At 46.1% G+C, this 16,079-nt stretch overlaps 1 protein-coding gene across 1 annotated transcript in view; it reads right to left on the reverse strand.

Moving 5' to 3' along the window:
* Positions 1–6: 6 nt before the first annotated feature.
* The window catches only part of LOC118383297 (ankyrin-3-like), a 180,319-nt gene continuing 164,246 nt past the window's right edge, over positions 7–16,079 (reverse strand). Inside the window, exons 19-25 of the mRNA XM_052517420.1 lie at positions 13,250–13,348; positions 7,896–8,093; positions 6,924–7,022; positions 3,550–3,648; positions 3,082–3,180; positions 333–428; positions 7–133 (exon numbers count right to left, since the gene is read on the reverse strand). Coding sequence (XP_052373380.1) covers positions 26–133; positions 333–428; positions 3,082–3,180; positions 3,550–3,648; positions 6,924–7,022; positions 7,896–8,093; positions 13,250–13,348 — 798 coding nt within the window. The 3' untranslated portion in view covers positions 7–25. The remainder of the gene's footprint in view (positions 134–332; positions 429–3,081; positions 3,181–3,549; positions 3,649–6,923; positions 7,023–7,895; positions 8,094–13,249; positions 13,349–16,079) is intronic.

Genomic DNA, 16,079 nt, shown 5'->3' on the forward strand with positions numbered 1-16,079 from the left:
CTCCTACATCTCTCACTGGATATGATCAGGTTATTAAGACATTATTCCTACATCTCTTACCCTCATCATCTGACATGTCCAGAACCTCATTCATGGTTTCTGGAACGTTCATCTTATGTTTCTCGGTCACCGTCTAGAAAGGGAACAAACATTCGAATGAGTCGTTAACAAACAAAGAAAGCTATTTTACATGTGGATAACTGTAAGACAACGGATACCTATTTAGATATGCAGGCCACTGTATTTCTCATGGTGTTTTTAGAAGGTTTTAGTAAACACAGTTCAGCTGTTTCATACACTAACTTAGTAAGAACAGTATCTCCTGGTCTCACCAGAGTGGTCTGTGTTTCCTCAGTGACGACCTTCAGAGTATCCACTACAGAGATGTACCCCAGCCTCCTGGCTATGGACAGGGCTGTGTTACCATTCTGTTAAAGACAGTCAGATATTACTAATACTGTGACCCCTAACCGAGCCTCCTGGCTATGGACAGGGCTGTGTTACCATTCTGTTAAAGACAGTCAGATATTACTAATACTGTGACCCCTAACCTAGCCTCCTGGCTATGGACAGGGCTGTGTTACCATTCTGTTAAAGACAGTCAGATATTACTAATACTGTGACCCCTAACCCCTAACCTAGCCTCCTGGCTATGGACAGGGCTGTGTTAACATTCTGTTAAAGACAGTCAGATATTACTAATACTGTGACCCCTAACCTAGCCTCCTGGCTATGGACAGGGCTGTGTTACCATTCTGTTAAAGACAGTCAGATATTACTAATACTGTGACCCCCTAACCCCTAACCCCGCCTCCTGGACAGGGCTGTGTTACCATTCTGTTAAAGACAGTCAGATATTACTATTACTGTGACCCCTAACCCCTAACCCCGCCTCCTGGACAGGGCTGTGTTACCATTCTGTTAAAGACAGTCAGATATTACTAATACTGTGACCCCTAACCCCTAACCTAGCCTCCTGGCTATGGACAGGGCTGTGTTACCATTCTGTTAAAGACAGTCAGATATTACTAATACTGTGACCCCTAACCTAGCCTCCTGGCTATGGACAGGGCTGTGTTACCATTCTGTTAAAGACAGTCAGATATTACTAATACTGTGACCCCTAACCCCTAACCTAGCCTCCTGGCTATGGACAGGGCTGTGTTACCATTCTGTTAAAGACAGTCAGATATTACTAATACTGTGACCCCTAACCCCTAACCTAGCCTCCTGGCTATGGACAGGGCTGTGTTACCATTCTGTTAAAGACAGTCAGATATTACTAATACTGTGACCCCTAACCCCTAACCTAGCCTCCTGGCTATGGACAGGGCTGTGTTAACATTCTGTTAAAGACAGTCAGATATTACTAATACTGTGACCCCTAACCTAGCCTCCTGGCTATGGACAGGGCTGTGTTACCATTCTGTTAAAGACAGTCAGATATTACTAATACTGTGACCCCTAACCCCTAACCCCGCCTCCTGGACAGGGCTGTGTTACCATTCTGTTAAAGACAGTCAGATATTACTATTACTGTGACCCCTAACCCCTAACCCCGCCTCCTGGACAGGGCTGTGTTACCATTCTGTTAAAGACAGTCAGATATTACTAATACTGTGACCCCTAACCCCTAACCTAGCCTCCTGGCTATGGACAGGGCTGTGTTACCATTCTGTTAAAGACAGTCAGATATTACTAATACTGTGACCCCTAACCTAGCCTCCTGGCTATGGACAGGGCTGTGTTACCATTCTGTTAAAGACAGTCAGATATTACTAACACTGTGGCCCCTAACCTAGCCTCCTGGCTATGGACAGGGCTGTGTTACCATTCTGTTAAAGACAGTCAGATAGTACTAATACTGTGACCCCTAACCTCTAACCCAGCCTCCTGGACAGGGCTGTGTTACCATTCTGTTAAAGACAGTCAGATATTACTATTACTGTGACCCCTAACCTCTAACCCAGCCTCCTGGACAGGGCTGTGTTACCATTCTGTTAAAGACAATCAGATATTACTATTACTGTGACCCCTAACCTCTAACTCAGCCTATTACTGTGTTACCATTCTGTTAGGCTATGGACAGGGCTGTGTTACCATTCTGTTGAAGACAGTCAGATATTACTATTACTGTGACCCCTAACCCCTAACCCCGCCTCCTGGACAGGGCTGTGTTACCATTCTGTTAAAGACAGTCAGATATTACTAATACTGTGACCCCTAACCCCTAACCTAGCCTCCTGGCTATGGACAGGGCTGTGTTACCATTCTGTTGAAGACAGTCAGATATTACTATTACTGTGACCCCTAACCCCTAACCTAGCCTCCTGGCTATGGACAGGGCTGTGTTACCATTCTGTTAAAGACAGTCAGATATTACTAATACTGTGACCCCTAACCCCTAACCTAGCCTCCTGGCTATGGACAGGGCTGTGTTACCATTCTGTTAAAGACAGTCAGATATTACTATTACTGTGACCCCTAACCCCGCCTCCTGGACAGGGCTGTGTTACCATTCTGTTAAAGACAGTCAGATATTACTATTACTGTGACCCCTAACCCTTGACCCCTAACCCAGCCTCCTGGACAGGGCTGTGTTACCATTCTGTTAAAGACAGTCAGATATTACTATTACTGTGACCCCTAACCCCTAACCCATCCTCATGTGTCAGTATCTACTGTGTATACTACCAAAGACAATAGATGGAACACTGTGTGTTTGTGATGTGACTGTTATAGTGCATGCTAATGACAGCCTACTGTGTATGAGATAGTGTTGGTGACTGTGTATTTCACTGTGCAGTCCCAGCTGTGGGGGCACTGGGTAATGGCAATGTCTCCCAGAATCCTGTGCTCACCACAGTCAGCTCGTTTGGGGAGAGTCTATGCTGCAGCAGGAGTGTGTGTTCTCACCAAGGTGAGTTGGTTGGGAGAGGCTCTGTGCTGCAGCAGGTGTGTGTGTTCTCACCAAGGTGACTTGGTTGGGAGAGGCTCCGTGCTGCAGCAGGTGTGTGTGTTCTCACCAAGGTGACTTGGTTGGGAGAGGCTCCGTGCTGCAGCAGGTGTGTGTGTTCTCACCAAGGTGACTTGGTTGGGAGAGGCTCCGTGCTGCAGCAGTAGGTTGATGATGTGGGTGTGGCCTTGCTGGGCCGCCTGATGGAGGGGGGTGTATCCGTTCTGAAGGGGGAGGAGGAGAGGTCAGACACACCTCTTTAATTAAACATACCAACACATACCCACTTCAACACCCACACCTACAACCATCAACATCTACTGTATATAGAAATGTTAAATCTGGAGGGGAGCCTAACCTGTGACCCCTGACCCCTATCCCATAAATCAAACATCAACATCTATATAGATATGTTAAATCTGGAGGGGAGCCTAACCTGTGACCCCTGACCCCTATCCCATAAATCAAACATTAACATCTATATAGATATGTTCAATCTGGAGGGGAGCCTAACCTGTGACCCCTGACCCCTATCCCATAAATCAAACATCCAACATCTATATAGATATGTTCAATCTGGAGGGGAGCCTAACCTTGGTTTTGGCGTTGATCTTGGCCTGGTTCTTTAGCAGGAAGTTGACCATCTTCACGTTTCCATAGTGACACGCCACATGCAGCGGAGTGTATCCCATCTAGGGAAACAGAAATCAAGTGTTATGCCTGGTGTGACCACTAGTGTAGTGTTTCAGTGTTGTAGTGTTTCAGTGTTTCAGTGTTGTAGTGTTTCAGTGTTGTAGTGTTTCAGTGTTGTAGTGTTTCAGTGTTGTAGTGTTTCAGTGTTGTAGTGTTTCAGTGTTGTAGTGATTCAGTGTTGTAGTGATTCAGTGTTGTAGTGTTTCAGTGTTGTAGTGTTTCAGTGTTGTAGTGTTTCAGTGTTGTAGTGTTTCAGTGTTGTAGTGTTTCAGTGTTGTAGTGTTTCAGTGTTGTAGTGATTCAGTGTTGTAGTGATTCAGTGTTGTAGTGTTTCAGTGTTGTAGTGTTTCAGTGTTGTAGTGTTTCAGTGGTGTAGTGATTCAGTGGTGTAGTGTTTCAGTGTTGTAGTGATTCAGTGTTGTAGTGTTTCAGTGTTGTAGTGTTTCAGTGTTGTAGTGTTTCAGTATTGTAGTGTTTCAGTGTTGTAGTGATTCAGTGTTGTAGTGATTCAGTGTTGTAGTGATTCAGTGTTTCAGTGGTGTAGTGATTCAGTGTTGTAGTGATGCAGTGTTGTAGTAATTCAGTGGTGTAGTGATTCAGTGTTGTAGTGTTTCAGTGTTGTAGTGTTTCAGTGTTGTAGTGTTTCAGTGTTGTAGTGTTTCAGTGTTGTAGTGATTCAGTGTTGTAGTGATTCAGTGGTGTAGTGATTCAGTGTTGTAGTGTTTCAGTGTTGTATTGTAGTGTTGTAGTGTTTCAGTGTTTCAGTGGTGTAGTGTTTCAGTGTTGTAGTGATTCAGTGTTGTAGTGATTCAGTGGTGTAGTGTTTCTGTGTTGTAGTGTTTCAGTGTTGTAGTAATTCAGTATTGTAGTGTTTCAGTGTAGTAGTGATTCAGTGTTGTAGTGATTCAGTGGTGTAGTGTTTCAGTGTTGTAGTGATTCAGTGTTGTAGTGATTCAGTGTTGTAGTGATTCAGTGTTGTAGTGATTCAGTGTTGTAGTGTTTCAGTGTTGTAGTGTTTCAGTGTTGTAGTGTTTCAGTGGTGTAGTGTTTCAGTGTTGTAGTAATTCAGTGTTGTAGTGTTTCAGTGGTGTAGTGTTTCAGTGTTGTAGTGTTTCAGTGTTGTAGTGTTTCAGTGTTGTAGTGTTTCAGTGTTGTAGTGTTTCAGTGTTGTAGTGTTTCAGTGTTGTAGTGATTCAGTGTTGTAGTGATTCAGTGTTGTAGTAATTCAGTGTTGTGTTGTAGTGTTTCAGTGTTGTAGTGTTTCAGTGTTCGATCCCCGGGACCACCCATACGTAGAATGTATGCACACATGACTGTAAGTCGCTTTGGATAAAAGCGTCTGCTAAATGGCATATATTATTATTATATATTATTGTAGTGTTTCAGTGTTGTAGTAATTCAGTGTAGTAGTGTTTCAGTGTTGTAGTGATTCAGTGTTGTAGTGTTTCAGTGTAGTAGTGATTCAGTGTTGTAGTGATTCAGTATTGTAGTGATTCAGTGTTGTAGTGATTCAGTATTGTAGTGATTCAGTGTTGTAGTGATTCAGTGTTGTAGTGATTCAGTGTAGTAGTGATTCAGTGTTGTAGTGATTCAGTGTTGTGTTGTAGTGTTTCAGTGTTGTAGTAATTCAGTGTTGTGTTGTAGTGTTTCAGTGTTGTAGTGATTCAGTGTTGTAGTGATTCAGTGTTGTAGTGATTCAGTGTTTCAGTGTTGTAGTGTTTCAGTGTTGTAGTGATTCAGTGTTGTAGTGATTCAGTGTTGTAGTAATTCAGTGTTGTGTTGTAGTGTTTCAGTGTTGTAGTGTTTCAGTGGTGTAGTGATTCAGTGTAGTAGTGATTCAGTGTTGTAGTGATTCAGTGTTGTAGTAATTCAGTGTTGTGTTGTAGTGTTTCAGTGTTGTAGTGATTCAGTGTTGTAGTGATTCAGTGTTGTAGTGATTCAGTGTTGTAGTAATTCAGTGTTGTAGTAATTCAGTGTTGTAGTAATTCAGTGTTGTGTTGTAGTGTTTCAGTGTTGTAGTGTTTCAGTGGTGTAGTGATTCAGTGTTGTAGTGATTCAGTGTTGTAGTAATTCAGTGTTGTAGTAATTCAGTGTTGTGTTGTAGTGTTTCAGTGTTGTAGTGTTTCAGTGTTGTAGTGTTTCAGTGTTGTAGTGATTCAGTGTTGTAGTGATTCAGTGTTGTAGTGATTCAGTGTTGTAGTGTTTCAGTGTTGTAGTGATTCAGTGTTGTAGTGATTCAGTGTTGTAGTGATTCAGTGTTGTAGTGATTCAGTGTTGTAGTGATTCAGTGTTGTAGTGTTTCAGTGTTGTAGTAATTCAGTTTTTCAGAATACTGTTGTAGAGTTTCAGCGTAGTACTGTAGTGTTGTAGAGTACTGTTGTAGTGTAGTAGTGAATAAAAAAAACATTTTTATTTAAACTTTATTTAACTAGGCAAGTCAGTTACAATGAAGGCCTTGGAACTGGGCCTCTCTCTCGTCTCTCTGGTCCTTATCTCTCATCTCTCTGGTCCTTCTCTCTCTCTCTCCCTTTCTTTGTTCTCTCTCTCTGGGTTTCTAGACCTTCTGGTCTCTCTCTCCTCTCTGGGTTTCTAGACCTTCTGGTCTCTCCTCTCTGGGTTTCTAGTCCTCCTGGTCTCTCCTCTCTGGGTTTCTAGTCCTCCTGGTCTCTCCTCTCTGGGTTTCTAGTCTTTCTGGTCTCTCTCACTGGGTTTCTAGTCCTCCTGGTCTCTCTCTGGGTTTCTAGTCCTCCTGGTCTCTCTCTGGGTTTCTAGTCCTCCTGGTCTCTCTCTGGGTTTCTAGTCCTACTGGTCTCTCCTCTCTGGGTTTGTAGTCCTCCTGGTCTCTCTCTCTCTGGGTTTCTAGTCCTCCTGGTCTCTCTCTGGGTTTCTAGTCCCTCTGGTCCCTCTCTGGGTTTCTAGTCCCTCTGGTCCCTCTCTGGGTTTCTAGTCCCCCTGGTCTCCCCTCTCTGGGTTTCTAGTCCTCCTGGTCTCCCCTCTCTGGGTTTCTAGTCCTCCTGGTCTCTCCTCTCTGGGTTTCTAATCCTCCTGGTCTCTCTCTGGGTTTCTAGACCTTCTGGTCTCTCTCTCTGGGTTTCTAGTCCCCCTGGTCTCTCTCTGGGTTTCTAGTCCCTCTGGTCCCTCTCTGTGTTTCTAGACCTTCTGCTCTCTCTGTTGTGTTTCTCAATGAGTGTTCTGCAGTGAGGTTTCAGGAGGGACCAGCCAACCTACACGGCTGTCAGACCAGAGTTGAACATGTGTACATGTGTGTGTGTACCTTAGTCTCTGGGTCAACAGTGGCCCCCTGGTTAACCAGCACCTCAGCTACGTTGACCTTGTCATCCTGAGCTGCCAGGTGGAGAGGAGTCAGACCACTCTGAGAGGAGAGGACACAGGACAGGACATACCACATTAGAACACAGGATATGACATACCACATTAGAACACAGGACAGGACATACCACATTAGAACACAGGACAGGACATACCACATTAGAACACAGGACAGGACATACCACATTAGAACACAGGACAGGACATACCACATTAGAACACAGGACATACCACATTAGAACACAGGACAGGACATAACACAATAGAACACAGGACAGGACATACCACATTAGAACACAGGACAGGACATACCACATTAGAACACAGGACAGGACATACCACATTAGAACACAGGACAGGACATACCACATTAGAACACAGGACAGGACATACCACATTAGAACACAGGACAGGACATACCACATTAGAACACAGGACATACCACATTAGAACACAGGACAGGACATAACACAATAGAACACAGGACAGGACATACCACATTAGAACACAGGACAGGACATACCACATTAGAACACAGGACAGGACATACCACATTAGAACACAGGACAGGACATACCACATTAGAACACAGGACAGGACATACCACATTAGAACACAGGACAGGACATACCACATTAGAACACAGGACAGGACATACCACATTAGAACACAGGACAGGACATACCACATTAGAACACAGGACAGGACATACCACATTAGAACACAGGACAGGACATACCACATTAGAACACAGGACAGGACATACCACATTAGAACACAGGACATACCACATTAGAACAAAGGACAGGACATACCACATTAGAACACAGGACAGGACATACCACATTAGAACACAGGACAGGACATACCACATTACAACTCAGGACAACCCTAACACCTGACCCCTAACCCCCACCTTGTTGCCCAAGCTGATGGTGGCTTCCCTGGCCAGTAGCAGGGTAACGATGTCTACGTTGCCCTCCTGAGAGGCCAGGTGCAGCGGTGTGATGCCCTGACGTGTCATAGCGTTGGTGTCGGCTCCGTACTCCAGCAGCGTCGTGGCAATCTCCATCTGGTTCTTCTTAGCCGCGATGTGGAGTGGAGTATAGCCATTCTACACCACAGACAGAACATATTACACCACAGAGGAGGGTACCCATTCTACACCACAGACAGAACATATTACACCACAGAGGAGGGTACCCATTCTACACCACAGACAGAACATATTACACCACAGAGGAGGGTACCCATTCTACACCACAGACAGAACATATTACACCACAGAGGAAGGTACCCATTCTACACCACAGACAGAACATATTACAACACAGAGGAGGGTAGCCATTCTACACCACAGACAGAACATATTACACCACAGAGGAGGGTACCCATTCTACACCACAGACAGAACATATTACACCACAGAGGAGGGTACCCATTCTACACCACAGACATAACATATTACACCACAGAGGAGGGTACCCATTCTACACCACAGACAGAACATATTACACCACAGAGGAGGGTACCCATTCTACACCACAGACATAACATATTACACCACAGAGGAGGGTACCCATTCTACACCACAGACAGAACATATTACACCACAGAGGAGGGTACCCATTCTACACCACAGACAGAACATATTACACCACAGAGGAGGGTACCCATTCTACACCACAGACAGAACATATTACACCACAGAGGAGGGTACCCATTCTACACCACAGAGGAGGGTACCCATTCTACACCACAGACAGAACATATTACACCACAGAGGAGGGTACCCATTCTACACCACAGACAGAACATATTACGCCACAGAGGAGGGTACCCATTCTACACCACAGAGGAGGGTACCCATTCTACACCACAGACAGAACATATTACACCACAGAGGAGGGTACCCATTCTACACCACAGACAGAACATATTACATCACAGAGGAGGGTACCCATTCTACACCACAGACAGAACATATTACACCACAGAGGAGGGTACCCATTCTACACCACAGACAGAACATATTACACCACAGAGGAGGGTACCCATTCTACACCACAGACATAACATATTACACCACAGAGGAGGGTACCCATTCTACACCACAGACATAACATATTACACCACAGAGGAGGGTACCCATTCTACACCACAGACATAACATATTACACCACAGAGGAGGGTACCCATTCTACACCACAGACATAACATATTACACCACAGAGGAGGGTACCCATTCTACACGACAGACAGAACATATTACACCACAGAGGAGGGTACCCATTCTACACCACAGACAGAACATATTACACCACAGAGGAGGGTACCCATTCTACACCACAGACAGAACATATTACACCACAGAGGAGGGTAGCCATTCTACACCACAGACATAACATATTACACCACAGAGGAGGGTACCCATTCTACACCACAGACAGAACATATTACACCACAGAGGAGGCTACCCATTCTACACCACAGAGGAGGGTACCCATTCACTCAGTGAGTCGTGGTCCTGCTGTTTCAGATCAGTGAGTCGTGGTTCTGCTGTATTAGATCAGTGAGTCGTGGTCCTGCTGTATTAGATCAGTGAGTCGTGGTCCTGCTGTTTCAGTTCAGTGAGTCGTGGTCCTGCTGTATTAGATCAGTGAGTCGTGGTCCTGCTGTATTAGATTAGTGAGTCGTGGTCCTGCTGTATTAGATCAGTGAGTCGTGGTCCTGCTGTATTAGATCAGTGAGTCGTGGTTCTGCTGTTTCAGATCAGTGAGTCTTGATCCTGCTGTATTAGATCAGTGAGTCGTGGTCCTGCTGTTTCAGATCAGTGAGTCGTGGTCCTGCTGTATTAGATCAGTGAGTCGTGGTCCTGCTGTATTAGATCAGTGAGTCGTGGTCCTGCTGTATTAGATCAGTGAGTCGTGGTCCTGCTGTATTAGATCAGTGAGTGGTGGTTCTGCTGTTTCAGATCAGTGAGTCTTGATCCTGCTGTATTAGATCAGTGAGTCGTGGTCGTGCTGTATTAGATCAGTGAGTCGTGGTCCTGCTGTATTAGATCAGTGAGTCGTGGTCCTGCTGTGTTAGATCAGTGAGTCTTGATCCTGCTGTTTCAGATCAGTGAGTCGTGGTCCTGCTGTTTCAGATCAGTGAGTCGTGGTCTGATACTGGTGTGGTAGTGGTCTGATACTGGTGTGGTAGTGGTCTGATACTGGTGTGGTAGTGGTCTGATGCTGGTGTGGTAGTGGTCTGATGCTGGTGTGGTAGTGGTCTGATACTGGTGTGGTAGTGATGCGGTAGTGGTCTGATACTGGTGTGGTAGTGGTCTGATACTGGTGTGGTAGTGGTCTGATACTGGTGTGGTAGTGGTCTGATGCTGGTGTGGTAGTGGTCTGATACTGGTGTGGTAGTGATGCGGTAGTGGTCTGATACTGGTGTGGTAGTGGTCTGATACTGGTGTGGTAGTGGTCTGATACTGGTGTGGTAGTGGTCTGATACTGGTGTGGTAGTGATGCGGTAGTGGTCTGATACTGGTGTGGTAGTGGTATGATACTGGTGTGGTAGTGGTATGATACTGGTGTGGTAGTGGTCTGATACTGGTGCGGTAGTGGTATGATACTGGTGTGGTAGTGGTCTGATGCTGGTGTGGTAGTGGTATGATACTGGTGTGGTAGTGGTATTATACTGGTGTGGTAGTGGTATGATACTGGTGTGGTAGTGGTATTATACTGGTGTGGTAGTGGTCTGATACTGGTGTGGTAGTGGTATGATACTGGTGTGGTAGTGGTCTGATACTGGTGTGGTAGTGGTCTGATACTGGTGTGGTAGTGATGCGGTAGTGGTCTGATACTGGTGTGGTAGTGGTCTGATACTGGTGTGGTAGTGGTCTGATACTGGTGTGGTAGTGATGCGGTAGTGGTCTGATACTGGTCTGGTAGTGGTCTGATACTGGTGCGGTAGTGGTCTGATACTGGTGTGGTAGTGGTCTGATACTGGTGTGGTAGTGGTCTGATACTGGTGTGGTAGTGGTCTGATACTGGTGTGGTAGTGGTCTGATACTGGTGTGGTAGTGGTCTGATACTGGTGTGGTAGTGGTCTGATACTGGTGTGGTAGTTGTCTGATACTGGTGTGGTAGTGATGCGGTAGTGGTCTGATACTGGTGTGGTAGTGGTCTGATACTGGTGTGGTAGTGGTCTGATACTGGTGTGGTAGTGGTGGCAGGAAGTGGCATAGCAGTTAAGAGCATTGGGCCAGTGACCGATAAGTTTCTGGTTGGAATTCCTGAGCAGACTGGTGTGGTAGTGGTGTGGTAGTTCCTGAGCAGACTGGTGTGGTAGTGGTGTGGTAGTTCCTGAGCAGACTGGTGTGGTAGTGGTGTGGTAGTTCCTGAGCAGACTGGTGTGGTAGTGGTGTGGTAGTTCCTGAGCAGACTGGTGTGGTAGTGGTGTGGTAGTTCCTGAGCAGACTGGTGTGGTAGTGGTGTGGTAGTTCCTGAGCAGACTGGTGTGGTAGTGGTGTGGTAGTTCCTGAGCAGACTGGTGTGGTAGTGGTAGTTCCTGAGCAGACTGGTGTGGTAGTGGTGTGGTAGTTCCTGGCAGACTGGTTGGTAGTGGTGTGGTAGTTCCTGAGCAGACTGGTGTGGTAGTGGTGTGGTAGTTCCTGAGCAGACTGGTGTGGTAGTGGTGTGGTAGTTCCTGAGCAGACTGGTGTGGTAGTGGTGTGGTAGTTCCTGAGCAGACTGGTGTGGTAGTGGTGTGGTAGTTCCTGAGCAGACTGGTGTGGTAGTGGTGTGGTAGTTCCTGAGCAGACTGGTGTGGCAGACTGGTGTGGTAGTTCCTGGTGTGGTAGTTCCTGAGCAGACTGGTGTGGTAGTGGTGTGGTAGTTCCTGAGCAGACTGGTGTGGTAGTGGTGTGGTAGTTCCTGAGCAGACTGGTGTGGTAGTGGTGTGGTAGTTCCTGAGCAGACTGGTGTGGTAGTGGTGTGGTAGTTCCTGAGCAGACTGGTGTGGTAGTGGTGTGGTAGTTCTGAGCAGACTGGTGTGGTAGTGGTAGTTCCTGAGCAGACTGGTGTGGTAGTGGTGTGGTAGTTCCTGAGCAGACTGGTGTGGTAGTGGTGTGGTAGTTCCTGAGCAGACTGGTGTGGTAGTGGTGTGGTAGTTCCTGAGCAGACTGGTGTGGTAGTGGTGTGGTAGTTCCTGAGCAGACTGGTGTGGTAGTGGTGTGGTAGTTCCTGAGCAGACTGGTGTGGTAGTGGTGTGGTAGTTCCTGAGCAGACTGGTGTGGTAGTTCCTGAGCAGACTGGTGTGGTAGTGGTGTGGTAGTTCCTGAGCAGACTGGTGTGGTAGTGGTGTGGTAGTTCCTGAGCAGACTGGTGTGGTAGTGGTGTGGTAGTTCCTGAGCAGACTGGTGTGGTAGTGGTGTGGTAGTTCCTGAGCAGACTGGTGTGGTAGTGGTGTGGTAGTTCCTGAGCAGACTGGTGTGGTAGTGGTGTGGTAGTTCCTGAGCAGACTGGTGTGGTAGTGGTGTGGTAGTTCCTGAGCAGACTGGTGTGGTAGTGGTGTGGTAGTTCCTGAGCAGACTGGTGTGGTAGTGGTGTGGTAGTTCCTGAGCAGACTGGTGTGGTAGTGGTGTGGTAGTTCCTGAGCAGACTGGTGTGGTAGTGGTGTGGTAGTTCCTGAGCAGACTGGTGTGGTAGTGGTGTGGTAGTTCCTGAGCAGACTGGTGTGGTAGTGGTGTGGTAGTTCCTCCCCCCCGGCCTCCCCTATCCCGGCCTCCCTATCCCGGCCTCCCCTATCCCGGCCTCCCCTATCCCGGCCTCCCCTATCCCGGCCTCCCCTACCCCGGCCTCCCTATCCCGGCCTCCCTACCCCGGCCTCCCCTACCCCGGCCTCCCCTATCCCGGCCTCCCCTACCCCGGCCTCCCCTACCCCGGCCTCCCCTATCCCGGCCTCCCCTACCCCGGCCTCCCCTACCCCGGCCTCCCCTATCCCGGCCTCTCCTACCCCGGCCTCCCCTATCCCGGCCTCCCCTACCCCGGCCTCCCCTACCCCGGCCTCCCCTACCCCGGCCCCCTACCCCGGCCTCCCTACCCCGGCCTCCCCTATCCCGGATGACGCTGGGCCAATTGTGTGCCGCCCTATGGGACTCCCGATCATGTCCGGGAGCCCATCATGTGCCTTTGTGCAAGGCATTTAACCCTAACGGATCCTGTAAGTGGCTCTGGATAAGAGCGTCTGCTGTGGTGTAAATGTGTAAGTGATACCTACCTTGGCAGCAGCGTGCGGTGAAGCTCCCTGGTCCAGCAGCAGCAGAGCCACTTTCTGGTTGTCATAGTGAGCAGCTACATGTAGGGGAGTTAGACCACTCTATAGAAACGACATACACAGCTGCATTAGTGTTGGACTGAAGGTGGAGGCACTTAGCCCAACACAGTGGAAGGATGACAAACTGGGATCTGAAGTGGTTGAAATATACATCAGTTAGAACAATTCCAATACTGCCTTTGTCTGTTGAATAAAGACATGTTAAGTCTCGGACCAAGATGTCCCTCTAGTGGTGTGGGGGCTGTGCTTTGGCAACGTGGGTGGGGTTATATCCTTCCTGTTTGGCCCTGTCCGGGGATATCATCGGATGGGGCCACAGTGTCTCCTGACCCCTCCTGTCTCAGCCTCCAGTATTTATGCTGCAGTAGTTTATGTGTCAGGGGGCTAGGGTCAGTCTGTTATATCTGGAGTACTTCTCCTGTCTTATCCGGTGTCCTGTGTGAATTTAAGTATGCTCTCTCTAATTCTCTCTTTCTTTCTATCTCTCGGAGGACCTGAGCCCTCGGACCATGCCTCAGGACTAACTAGCCTGATGACTCGTGGCTGTCCCCAGTCCACCTGGCCATGCTGCTGTTCCAGTTTCAACTGTTCTGCCTGCGGCTATGGAACGTGCTACCGGACGTGCTACCTGTCCCAGACCTGCTGTTTTCAACTCTCTAGAGACAGCAGGAGCGGAAGAGATACTCTTAGTGATCGGCTATGAAAAGCCAACTGACATTTACTCCTGAGATGCTGACTTGTTGCACCCTCGACAACTACTGTGATTATTATTATTTGACCATGCTGGTCATTTATGAACATTTTAACATCTTAGCCATGTTCTGTTATAATCTCCACCCGGCACAGCCAGAAGAGGACTGGCCACCCCTCATAGCCTGGTTCCTCTCTAGGCTTCGTCCTAGGTTTTGGCCTTTCTAGGGAGTTTTTCCTAGCCACCGTGCTTCTACACCTGCATTGCTTGCTGTTTGGGGTTTTAGCCTGGGTTTCTGTACAGCACTTTGAGATATCAGCTGATCTAAGAAGGGCTTTATAAATACATTTGATTTGATGTTAGATTGATCAGAGTGTTTCAGCATCATAACAGGGGCTTCTCTCTCTAGAGCAGGGGTGTCAAACACATGTTGGGGAAACAAACTCAATCTACTTCTAAATGAGTCAAACCTCAATCTACTTCTAAATGAGTCAAACCTCAATCTACTTCTAAATGACTCAAACCAAATCCAACCTCAATCTACTTCTAAATGAGTCAAACCTCAATCTACTTCTAAATGAGTCAAACCTCAATCTACTTCTAAATGAGTCAAACCAAATCCAACCTCAATCTACTTCTAAATGAGTCAAACCTCAATCTACTTCTAAATGAGTCAAACCAAATCCAACCTCAATCTGCTTCTAAATGAGTCAAACCAAAAACCTCAATCTACTTCTAAATGAGTCAAACCAAATCCAACCTCAATCTGCTTCTAAAATCAAACCAAATCCAACCTCAAACTTCTAAATGAGTCCAACCTCAATCTACTTCTAAATGAGTCAAACCTCAATCTACTTCTAAATGAGTCAAACCAAATCCAACCTCAATCTACTTCTAAATGAGTCAAACCTCAATCTACTTCTAAATGACTCAAACCAAATCAAACCTCAATCTACTTCTAAATGAGTCAAACCAAATCCAACCCCAATCTACTTCTAAATGAGTCAAACCTCAATCTACTTCTAAATGACTCAAACCAAATCAAACCTCAATCTACTTCTAAATGAGTCAAACCAAATCCAACCTCAATCTACTTCTAAATGAGTCAAACCAAATCCAACCTCAATCTACTTCTAAATGAGTCAAACCTCAATCTACTTCTAAATGACTCAAACCAAATCAAACCTCAATCTACTTCTAAATGAGTCAAACCAAATCCAACCTCAATCTGCTTCTAAATGAGTCAAACCAAATCCAACCTCAATCTACTTCTAAATGAGTCAAACCAAATCCAACCTCAATCTACTTCTAAATGAGTCAAACCAAATCCAACCTCAATCTACTTCTAAATGAGTCAAACCAAATCCAACCTCAATCTACTTCTAAATGAGTCAAACCTCAATCTACTTCTAAATGAGTCAAACCTCAATCTACTTCTAAATGAGTCAAACCAAATCCAACCTCAATCTACTTCTAAATGAGTCAAACCTCAATCTACTTCTAAATGAGTCAAACCAAATCCAACCTTAATCTACTTCTAAATGAGTCAAACCTCAATCTACTTCTAAATGAGTCAAACCAAATCCAACCTCAGTCTACTTCTAAATGAGTCAAACCAAATCCAACCTCAATCTACTTCTAAATGAGTCAAACCTCAATCTACTTCTAAATGAGTCAAACCTCAATCTACTTCTAAATGAGTCAAACCAAATCCAACCTCAATCTACTTCTAAATGAGTCAAACCTCAATCTACTTCTAAATGAGTCAAACCAAATCCAAACTCAATCTACTTCTAAATGAGTCAAACCTCAATCTACTTCTAAATGAGTCAAACCAAATCCAATCTCAATCTACTTCTAAATGAGTCAAACCTCAATCTACTTCTAAATGAGTCAAACCAAATCCAACCTCAATCTACTTCTAAATGAGTCAAACCAAATCCAACCTCAATCTACTTCTAAATGAGTCAAACCTCAATCTGCTTCTAAATGACTCAAACCTCAATCTACTTCTAAATGAGTCAAACCTCAATCTACTTCTAAATGAGTCAAACCTCAATCTACTTCTAAATGAGTCAAACC

This window comes from Oncorhynchus keta, unplaced genomic scaffold, assembly GCF_023373465.1.
Source record: "Oncorhynchus keta strain PuntledgeMale-10-30-2019 unplaced genomic scaffold, Oket_V2 Un_scaffold_7810_pilon_pilon, whole genome shotgun sequence".
In the NCBI taxonomy this organism is placed as follows: domain Eukaryota; kingdom Metazoa; phylum Chordata; class Actinopteri; order Salmoniformes; family Salmonidae; genus Oncorhynchus; species Oncorhynchus keta.